This window comes from Carlito syrichta, unplaced genomic scaffold (assembly GCF_000164805.1).
Source record: "Carlito syrichta isolate Samal-C Ts95f unplaced genomic scaffold, Tarsius_syrichta-2.0.1 Scaffold84594, whole genome shotgun sequence".
NCBI lineage: Eukaryota > Metazoa > Chordata > Mammalia > Primates > Tarsiidae > Carlito > Carlito syrichta.
The window spans coordinates 3,708-14,709 of NW_007028690.1; the positions used below are offsets into that span (position 1 = coordinate 3,708).

Genomic DNA, 11,002 nt, shown 5'->3' on the forward strand with positions numbered 1-11,002 from the left:
ACTGTTGGAGCCCATTCTTGTCCTGGGCCTGTGCTTTTACTATTGGGTGCTCTGTGCATGGCCCTCCTAGGGGATACCCTCTGCCACCACCCACATGCCCCTGCCCGTTTCCTGGTCTCAGATGATATGCTGGTGGCTCTTTCCCAACGTGGGATGTGACCCAGAGATACAATGTTCAGACCCCCACTGCCCTCGGTGCTGACTCACAGCAGCCCTCTTAGGCTGCACTTGGGTCTGTGTCCTACCATGACGGGTATGTGAGGGCTGTGTGGTGGGGCTTTAGGATCCTGACCCCACCCAGAAAGCTGCTGACTCTGCTGGTGGCCCAGCCTAGAAGAGCAGTCCTGGAGCCTCAGTGCAGTCTTGGCCTGACCAAGCCACAGAGCAGAGGTCTGTATTCTGAGCTCAGATGACCGATGGCCCCAGATGCTTGGAAGAGGCCAGACCAGACCCACAAGACTTCCCTGCCTCTTGGAGGAAGGAGCCGGCCTCTGCATATGCAGTAAAGCTTTAATCTGTGCCTCCCCCCACCTTACTCCCCCCACATTCAGGCAGAAAGAGACATTTCTCAGAGTTAACGCAGGAGCAGTGGCAGGTGGGTACCCATGAATGCTTTCCACACTGTCTCCTGGCAGCTCCTACATATAGTTCCAGCACCACTGAGCGTCAGTGGGAACAGGACATGGCCTGTGGCACCAGGGCTGAACCTGGGCACAAAAAGGCAGGGCGCCAGTATTTATATATTATACACATATATATATATATTTCGTGTATGCACAGTTTTCTCTCTTGAAAGTATTAAAAAATTGAACAACCTTCAATCTATAAAAAATACCTATTCTACATGATAGAAAAATCTCTTCTCCAAGTTTACACTGATTTTTACAGCCAAGGCTTTCCCCAAATGTACAATACGAAGTGACATCTCACATCTTGGTGTAAAAGGTGGGCCACGGGGAGGGTGGAGGACACAGGATGGCACACACACACACAGCGGGGGGCCAGTCTCAGTGACGGGATCACAGCCCCTGTGAGGTGACACTGCTACTCCCAGGTAGTACAAGCGCCAGGACATGCAGGTGCATGGCAAGAAGGCTCCCTCTCTGCTCCTGGAGTCCTTGAAGAGGCTTCCCTGCCCTCACCCTCCTGCAAAATGCACCCTAGGGAAGAACACGATTTCTAAGTGAGACACCCAAAAGAAAATGGGCTCTATCCATTTGGACTCTGGCCTGGGAAGTGCATGGAAAGGGTGTGGACACTGGGAGGCAGATCAGGCCACACCTGTGGAGAGCAGCACCTGCATCTGGGAGTCAGGGGGAGCTGGTGGCAGCCATCCATCCAGGGAGAGTTCCATAGTCAGAATCGCAAGTCCTGATTTCAGAGTGAAGGGTCTCAGTGGGCTCTTGCCTGGCCCCCCAGGAGGGTCAGATTCCCCAAGGGTTACTGCAGGAAGGGTAGGGCCACAAGAATGAACACGGCCCCTGGGCCCAAAGCTGGACTGACGGGGCCACATCTGGTTGGGCGATGGCCTGAGCAGCTCAGGAAGAGCTATGGGGGACACACCAGGCTCGCCTGACTGTCCTTCCCACACCAACACATTCGATATGAGGGTCCGGGGCCTCTCTGCCATCCAGGGACGGCCAGGCGCAGGTGGCATGGCACCAGAGTGCTTGTATAGCAAGCATGGGCAATAGCATGCCCGGTGAGATGTTTTCTTCCTTTCTTTGCAGTTGGGCCAGACAGCAGGAAGAGGGTCTGCCACGAGGAGGCCACAGAGGGGCTCACCCTAATTTGAGAAACTATTCCACATCTCTGCACAGAGAGACTCTCGAGCCCACCACTGCTGAGCAGAAGGAGGGGCTGGGTTGACATGGCACTGGGAAGCCCCAGACCCTCAGGAAGATCAAGCCCCAGACCCCCAGGAAGGTCAGTGCTGACAGAAGGCCAGCCATGCCCCTTGCCCGCTGTGGGCCCCAGTCCCAGGGGCTTCCCTCTCTCCCTTCCTTCTCCACTCCCTCTGCCCCATGCCCCCTGCCCCTTTGGCAGCCCTTGACATTACTGGCCCCAGCCCAGCTGCATGAGGGCTCCCTGCATGCTCTGGGCTCTGTCAGCTGTGAGAACTGCTGGTTTGGGCGCCTCATGGAATGACGGGGCTGCTCCAGGGTTTGTGGAGTCCTGAAGACAGCCAGGATGGGCCTTCCTGCCTCTACTTGACCTCCAGGATGGATGGATTGGTCTCCATGATAGCCACAATGATCCTGTCGATATAGTCCTGCAGGCGGAAGTTGATCTCTTCCTGCTTCTGAATCGCTTCCATGAGCTGTAGGGACAGCAAGGGTCAAAGATGGCACACAAAGCCGGCTGCAGTGGCTCACACCTGTAATCCCAGCACTTTGGGAGGCAGAGGCAAGAGAATTGCTTGAACTCAGGGGCTTGAGACCAGCCTGAGCAACATGGTGAGACCTCGTTTCTACAATAAATAAAAAAAGTAGCCAGGCATGGTGGCACGTGCCTGTGGTTCCAGCTACTTGGAATGCTGAGGCAGAAGGATCACCTGAACCCTCCAGGTCAAGGCTGTGGTGGCTGTGAGAGTGCTACTGCACTCCAGCCTGGGTGACAGAGTGAGACTCCAACTCAAAACAACAACAAAAAGATAGCACACAGACTACAATCCACTGGCTACAGGCCACAGCACACAGATCAGTGACTGTGCACAGACCACAGGCCACAGTGAATGGGCCACAGGTCACATTGTACAGACCACAACATATGGGCCACTAGGCCACAGACCACACTGACAATGCACAGATCAGAGGCCACAGTGCATGGGCCACAGGCGAGTACCCAGACCACAGTACATGGGCCATAACACACAGACTGCAGGCCACAGGCCACAACGCATACACCATAGCACATGGGCTACAGGCAGTATTCAGGCATGCAGTATTCAGACCACAGGTCACAATGCACAGTACACAGCTCATGGACCACAGCACACAGGCCACAGCATACAGGTCATACTGCACAGCCCATGTACAGACCACAATGCACAGACTGAGGGATGTATCACCTCATCTCGGGAGACTGAGCTGATCTCTGCAGCCAGGGACTCAGAGAAGGCAGTGGAGAAGAGGCTCTTGGCACCCTGGATGCTGAGGGTTATGATCTGGCCGTTCAGCTCCTCATTCTGCTCCTTCAGATTACGGTTGTCCTGGGAGGACATGGCAATGTCACTGCTAGGCTGTGGCCCCTAACAGGGGCCGAGCTAGGCAAGGACTGGCTGGGGAAGCCTGCCAGCTCGGATGCCACCTGCCAGATGCCCTCTTCCCACCACCTTCGGGAAGCTCTGCAGGGTGTGAGGGGGCCTGTGGCCCATGCGCGCCGCACCTGCTTCAGCCTGCGGACCTCCTGCTCCAGCTCACTCTCCCTGGCACGGCTGTGGTACTCCTGCAAGCCCATGCTGCTGCTGCGGCCCCGCCGCTGCTCGGTCTCCAGCTTGAACAGCTGCAGATGCTCCAGCTGCTTGCGCAGGTCTTCAATAAGCTGCAGGCAACCGCAGGGTGAGCAGGGGTCTGGGCCACCCAGCTGGCCACCACCACCCACCTTTAGAGCTTTGGGCTCGGTCTGGCCACTGTCCCTCAGGAAGATGACACACGCTTCCTGAAGGCTACTGTGCATGGCAGCCACACCCAGTGACAGCAGAAAGCCTGGGTCTTAGGGGAGAGGCTCTGGTTGTATCCTACAGGAAGCAGGCTGCGCCCATCGGGGGAGCATGAACAGGCTGGACGTGGGAAGGGGAACAGCCCACCTGGGTGTATGCTCACCTCCTGTGTTGCCTCCTTGTCCCTCTGGAACTGGTGGCGCTCATGGCTCAGTCTGTCCCCTATCTTTCGCTTATTCTCTGTCTCCTCACTGAGCTGCTGCATCAACTCTTCAATCTCATCCAGCAACTTCTGCTTCTCCTGCAAAAATGAAGCTGCTGCAAGAATACAGGTCACCTGCCCACCACTCACACAGCCTGACCCGGCCATCTGTATCCCCAGATGCTCCTTTGGTCCACCAATGAGGACATGGTGACCCCATGTTCGGAGTGCTTGCAGGGGATGCAGGAAGGATCTCTGGACAGACAGACCTAACCCAGTGGCTGTGGGTGACTCCAGCCTGGCTCCTCTGGTTCACAGGAGCCACAGCCCAAGTGCTCTGTGAATATCCTATGGATTTGGAGCTTTCCAGGGACACTTGGCAAGCAGGGGTGCTCTCAGTGGACAGTGGGGCATGGGAGCCCCAGGGCACAGCCTCTCTGCTGCAGGGGCACTGGGGAATCTACCAACATTTGCCCCTTGGAGGACCCTAGATTCAAACCCTTGGGTCAATCTCAGAGTGGACCCCGGGGTCCTATGGATCCTGAATTGGGTCGGGGAAGCCAGAGGTGGGGCAGGGCCCAGTGTCTTCCAGCAACAAATAGCGGCCTGGGCCCCAAGCTGGTCTGGTTCCCTCACACAAAGCACAGCATGGCCCAGGGGCTGTCATCCTGCTCTTCCCAGCTGAGCTTCTGGTCGGCAGCTGCACACCATAGCACCCCTCAGCTGCCCTGAAGCTGCCCAGCTTTGGAGACCCTGACTCAGCCCCCACTGACTCTGGTGTCGGTGTGAAGAGTAGGGATGGAGGGAAGCCCTTGCTCAGCACAGTGCTGGGGTGGGACCCTGCTGGACACCACTCAAGGCTGGCAGCTCACCTCCTCCAGACGCTCAATATTGGCCTTCAGACAGGGTGCGCAGGACCGTAGCTCACTGTTCTCTTCATCCAGCTGCTGCAGCCTAGAACACAAGAGCAAGGCTGGGACTGGCTCCCGGGAATGTGCCTCCACAGGGCAAGGGTGGCCCAGGGTCTCCAAGAAGCCTTGCCAGGAGTGGCTTCATGACCACAGACACCCTGAAATGACCATGGCCAGGCCTCAGGCACCTACCCAAGTGCTCTGCAGCAAAGCTTTTCTATATCCCATGATGGTGTTTCTTTCCTATTTATTTTTTAAGTCAGGTCTCACTCTGTCGCCCAGCTGCAGTGCAGTGGCACGATCACGGCTCACCACAGCCTCAACCTCCTGGGCTCAGGCCATCCTTCCGTTTTAGCCCCCTGAGTAGCCAGCACACACTAGCATACTCATTAGCTTGGTGCTCAAATTGTCCCAGCACTGGCCACTGGGAGTTCTTTCAGCGGGCCGGTGTCCCGCTGATGCACCCCATCAGTGTGCATGTGTCTTGTTTTAGTGTGAGCACTTCCTCACTTTCTGGTACTATGAGATGCCCCAGGCTCAGCCTTCATTTTCCCTGTCCCAGCCCCAGAAGCAGCCATTCCTCCAAGAAGCTTGGTTCCTTTCCATAATCTAGTTGTCCTCACCATCCTGTCACCCTGCTGTCCCTTCCAGTTAACCCTGACATGTACTCACATAGCATTTGGTATGAGATGGGACCCAGGGGCAGCACAGGCCCTTTGGGTGTCCTCAATTCCAGAAGGAACTGTTCCTGCTTCACAGAATGGACTAGACTCATCTGGTAATAGACATTTGAGTTATCTGAAGGTTTCTCCTTTTACAAACATGTTTGAAGAACCATCTCTTGCAAGAATACTAGTAATTATACACACACCAGTATCTATAGCTAGATAAGTTCTTAGATGCAGAACTGCTGGGTAACTTAAGTAGCAAGAGGCTGCTTTGATTTTTGTGCCTTTATGACACTTTTTTTTTTTTTTTCTGAGTCAGAGTCTCACTCTGTCACCCAGGCTGGAGTTCAGGGGCATGCTCACAGCTACCGCAGCCTTGACCTGCTGGGCTCAGGCGATCCTTCCACCTCAGCCTTCCAGGTAGCTTGAACTATAGGCTCGTGGTACCACACCCGACTAAATTTTTTATTTATTGTAGGGACAAGGTCTCACTAAGTTGCCCAGGTTGGTCTCGAACCCCCAGCTCAGGTCATTCTCTCACCTTGGTCTCCCAAAGTGCTGGGATGACAGGAGTGAGGCCCCCATGCCCGGCCTAGGACACATTTTAACAGATAGTATAGATAATCCTCTTCCTGGTTCTGTTTTCTCCTTCTCCTGACTCATCCAAGGAGTCTATCTCCAGATGAGCATAAAAGTAACTTTGTCAAGTTTCTTTCCAAGAAAGACTGACATTCTGACTGGGATATATCAATCAGACACAGATACGGAGAAACTAATAGTCACATAGGTTCAGTCTTCGAACTCAGATACTTTGTGGCCTTTAGGAGAGTTGTAAGGCTTTTTCCCATAGGCTGTTCCCTTTTCTACAATTAAATTTCTCCCCAGACCCAGCGCCTTTCCGGGTAGGCAGGGCTGCGGTGAAAGCCGGCTGTCAAGGAAGGCCCTGCCCTACCTGGCCTGCAGGTTCTCGATCTCGATGCTCTTTTCCCTCTCCATCTTGCACAAGAGCTCCTTCTGCCTCCGTGTCTCTTCCAGGACCATCTCACAGGCTCTCAGCTCTTGCTCCTTCAACTGCTCCTCCAAGGCATTGGCTCTGGAAAGGCAAAGGGGAGGAGATGAGTGTGTCTCAAGGGTCCCGAGGTACGGTGGCTCAGGCTGTCAGGCTTTTCTTCACCTGTGCCCAGAAGCTGCATCAGGACCTTGAGAGGACCTGCTCCTACCTGGGAGGAGGGACAGGAAGGGAGTCCCAGAGCTGTGGTAGGGCAGTTCTGAATCAGGGAACATGCCCACCAAATGACCTCGGCCCTCTACACTGAAGGCACCTGGGGTAGCAGGAACAGTCTCCACTGCACCTCCAGTCCAGCTGATACCCACAGGAAGCGCCTGTTTGTGGCATGTGGACAGGAGTGCCCAGAGGGCCCAAGCCCACCAGGTGACTGGTCCTGGGGTCTCTGTGCTGACACTAGCAGCTGCTCTACCTACCGCCACTACACAGGGTAAGCCAGGCTTAGAGCCCAGACATGTGGGACTCAGGGAGGAGCCAGAGAGCATTGGGCCCAAGGGCCACAGCACTTTCCAGAAAGTGAATATCTGATTCAACATGTGGAATGTGACAGCTGAACACCCAGGTCCATCATCGTGCGAGGGGAAAGGCAGGGCTTCAGCTGCAGCACAAATAGCTCACGACACGCCACCCTATAGGGCACATGAGGTGTCTGGGGGTGCCGGGTCCACATCACACCCAAACCAAGTCTGGTGCTGGCTGCTGAGCACATCTGGGCACGGAGGCTATGATGGAGCCAAGGCTAGAGGGATGTCCACGCTGCTTCCAGTCCCCTCCAGGCTGAGGAACTGGATCCGCAGACCAGCCTCACCCAAGTCACCTCCCAGCAGAGGTAGCACAGGTGTCAGCAAGACCCATGGGGACCCTGAGACCCTGGCCCCTTCTTGGACCATTGCAACCACTTGCAGGAGACAGGAATTGGTGATCCCAAAGAGGAGGGCACAGGCCCTGTACCGAGCCTGTCTGTGCACAAAGAACCTCTGGTCTCCTTTGCCATCTCAGGAAAGTTTTTTTTGTTTTGTTTTTGTTTTTGAGTCAGAGTCTCACTCTGTTGCCCAGGCTGGAGTGCAATAGCACGCTCACAACCACCACAGCCTCAAACTGCTGGGCTCAGGTGATCCTTCCGCTACAGCCTTCCAAGTAGCTGGAACCACAGGCATGTACTACCATACCTGACTGTTTATTTATTTATTTATTATAGAGACGAGGTCTTGCCAAGTTGCCCAGGCTGGTCTCAAACCCCTGAGCTCAGAATATCCTCTTGCCTTGGCCTTCCAAAGTGCGGGATTATAAGTGTGAGCCACTGCGCCTGGCCTCAGAAAAGCGTTTAACACAAAGTGGCCAAAGCAAACACAAAGGACCTCAAGGAAACACATCAGGCAGGAAACATCAGGGAAAAGCCCCACTTCCAACATCCTTGGAGAGCTCAGACACCACATCCACGAGACAAATAACTTCTAGAAACTGGGAGCATAAGGGGAACAACTTAAAAAATTTAATAAAAGAGTTGAAAGAGAAAAGTGAGGATATTGCATAGAAAAAAAGAACAGAAAGAATGTAAAACTTAAAATTAAAAAAAGGAGGAAAGGCTCAGGAGGTTTGCTGTGTGACTAAGAGAAGACAGATGAAGAAGAGACTAAGAGGCTACAGGGAAAGAATTCTGGAAATCTTCCAGAAGCCAAAGGACACGTTTTCTAGACTTACAGCCTGAAAACCAGATGCACAGCACAGAACACAATAAAAGGTCCAAGGTGTTAGAGGTGGGAATATAAGTACAGAGCATAGCAACAGCCAGCAGCACTGGCCACTGGGTCACAGCTGGGCTCAAAAGGCCTGGGGCAAGTCTCTGTATTCTCAGGGAGCCCCATTTCTGACCTGCAATTTTATGTCCAGTTAAAGATCAAGGCAGGGGTAGGAAATAAACATATTTTCAGACATGCAGGTTGCCAAGGATTTGGCTCCTATGCACCCTTTTCCAGGCAACCATCAGAGGATGTCTTCCTCAGAAGACGAGTCAGCACAGAAGCAGAGGGTGTAGGCTCCAGAAAATAAGGGAAAAGCGCAGGAGACTCCTCGGCTGATGGGGAAGTAGTGCAGCAGGAAAGAGAGTGGGTAGGTCCTATTTAAAAGGGCAAACATCAAGACACGGCAGCAAAAGCCTGTTAAGAGCGCCGCATGAACACCAGAATACCCACGAGAACTGCACCTGGCTGGGCCTGGGCAGGGCTGGCAGGCACAGCGAGGTGGGAGTGTGACCCAATGTTACATCCCTAAGGAGCTGACAAACGCACACCAGACCACAGCAAAATCGCCAATAGTCAGCTCGAGGAAGGGGCCTAGTGGCCCATCCAGCTTCCTGACACAAGAGGGAGACAGCAGCAGTGGTCTCTAGAAATGGGCACACACTCAACACACCACTGGAACCAGGTGGGGGTCTTGAGAACAGGCAGCCCTCAACCCGGAGTCTCCACTCCACAGGAGGACATGACTTTACTAAAACAATGAGCAGGGTGGGCCAGGCCTACAAGAACACGATGCATTCTAATTACCTGTGCTCATGGGCAGACTGATCTCCTGACAATAAAGGACAGGTCACAAATGTAAGTGTCATGTAGGATGAGAACTCTGGGCTTCACGGTCCCTGGGTCATAACATGAATGTCCTGCTGTCACAGGCCTACTTGCTGCTCAGAGACTGCAGTCTGCCTCCTCAGGTAGTAATGAGGAAACTGAGGCTCCCAGGGACAGAGCCCTTGCCTGAGGAGAGTCTGTGGAGGAGCCAGGATGTGGCTCAGGCGGCCTGGTGAGGACAGAGGCACCAAGAAGAGCCTCTTCCGTAGACTCCACAACGCATCTCGGGCCTCCCCACTGTCATGGCCCATAAAAGGCTGTGTCCTCACAGCGCCTGGCTCTACATGGCCAAGCTCACCTTACTCTGCACAGGAAACACTCCAGGAAATTGGCTATGTGATGACACAGCAGGCATGGTTTGAAAAACACTGAACACTGTCCAGTATTCTAAGCGAAGTCTGCAAACAGGAGTGGGAAAGCAGCTCACACTCCCTCTGCTCAAGCCAGTAGCCACACTCCTGCCTCCACAGTGCTCTTGCCAGTCGTGGTCAGACCGTGCACCCATCATGCATTTGGTGTGTCCATTTGCTTCACCTCTGCAGCTGAGCAGCTTCTATAATCCGCATTCTTCAAGGACAGGCCAAGCCGCTGCATGGCCACATTGTACTCCAGAGGGCTCTGGAGGCACAGACCTGGGCCTGTCCCTCACCCCCAGCAGCCCATATGCTGCCTCTGAGGCTCTGGGCAGTCACCTCAGCTCACTGAGCCTTGGTCATCTCACCTGGGAAATGCAGACAGTAGCAGTTCCTGCCTCCCGGGAGGAGTGTAAGGATGGACGAGATCACGTGGGTGAAATGAGCAACTGTCCCGGAGCAAAGCAGCCTCATCCATCCAGGGATGAGTGCCTATGGCTGGAACTATTTCCTCAGGATGGGTTCTCGACATGGAGTCACACGTCGGAAGCCCCAATATTGACGGTCAACTGGTTGCACGTGGACATCAGCTTGGTCCTGTGAGGACTCTCAAGTACTCCAAAGATGGCCCCAAGAGGTTTGGGTGCTGACACCACCAGTGCAACGAGCCAGCATTTCCTGTGGTGTAAATCTGCTCTTCCCATGGGCCTGGGGTCAGGCGCTGGGGCGAGTGTTTGCCAGCTGTCAGAGCGCCTCCTCTGCCTGGCTGTGGCCCAGCTGCTCCTGGAAGTAAAGGTGATGCCCTCCCCACTTTCTCCTCAGGGCCCTGTGTGTCTAGGGTTCCAGAGACATTTTCCAGAGGAGAATGCCAAGTTAGAGCCTCAGGGCAGTTTGCCTGCAGCACACTAGCTACACTCAGGTGACCACAGCACAACGCCCGCAGCTGGCTCCCACAGCCAGAATGAATGGCAGCTCCAGGTGAGAGCCCCACCTCTGTGTTGTGGCCAAGACCCTGCCTTGTGGGATAAAGAGAAGCAAAGAGGGGTGGGAGTAACATGTAGACAGATGAGCACAGGAGGCCCAAGCCCCAGACCCCAAGCTCTCACCAGGCTCACCTGTGTACCAGCTGCAGGTTCTCCTGCCTCAGTCGACTGTGCTGCTCACCAGTAGCTGCGGTGTCCTTCTCCAGCTCCAATACCCGCCTTTCCAGGAAGACAACCTTGGCAATGAGACCATGGCTTGAGGGTCAAGTAAAGGCAGGGCTGAAGAGTCTACATCCCCAAGAGAACAACTTGGGCAGCAGCACAGGGATATTCTTAGCTTGGCTTTGCCTAGCTAAGCTGGAGTTGAGTCCAACTCCCTCTTGGAGACTGTTCTATAAAGTCACCACAGGGCAGCTCCCATGGGGCTGGGGGCTCGCAGATTGCTGTCACCTTCATAACACAAATGCACACATCACTGTGGGCTCCAAGGCCCAGGGCCCAAGTGCACCCTTTTTTTTTTTTTTGAGTTGG

The 11,002-nt window shown here is 54.4% G+C and overlaps 1 protein-coding gene across 1 annotated transcript in view; it reads right to left on the minus strand.

Annotated features, from left to right (window-relative positions):
• Nucleotides 1-735: 735 nt before the first annotated feature.
• RAB11FIP3 (RAB11 family interacting protein 3) overlaps nt 736-11,002 on the minus strand; it is a 55,405-nt gene continuing 45,138 nt past the window's right edge. The window contains exons 7-13 of the mRNA XM_008056279.2: nt 10,604-10,707; nt 6,395-6,535; nt 4,736-4,817; nt 3,825-3,962; nt 3,388-3,543; nt 3,071-3,211; nt 736-2,320 (exon numbers count right to left, since the gene is read on the minus strand). Of these exons, the coding sequence (XP_008054470.1) occupies nt 2,207-2,320; nt 3,071-3,211; nt 3,388-3,543; nt 3,825-3,962; nt 4,736-4,817; nt 6,395-6,535; nt 10,604-10,707 (876 nt within the window). The 3' untranslated portion in view covers nt 736-2,206. The remainder of the gene's footprint in view (nt 2,321-3,070; nt 3,212-3,387; nt 3,544-3,824; nt 3,963-4,735; nt 4,818-6,394; nt 6,536-10,603; nt 10,708-11,002) is intronic.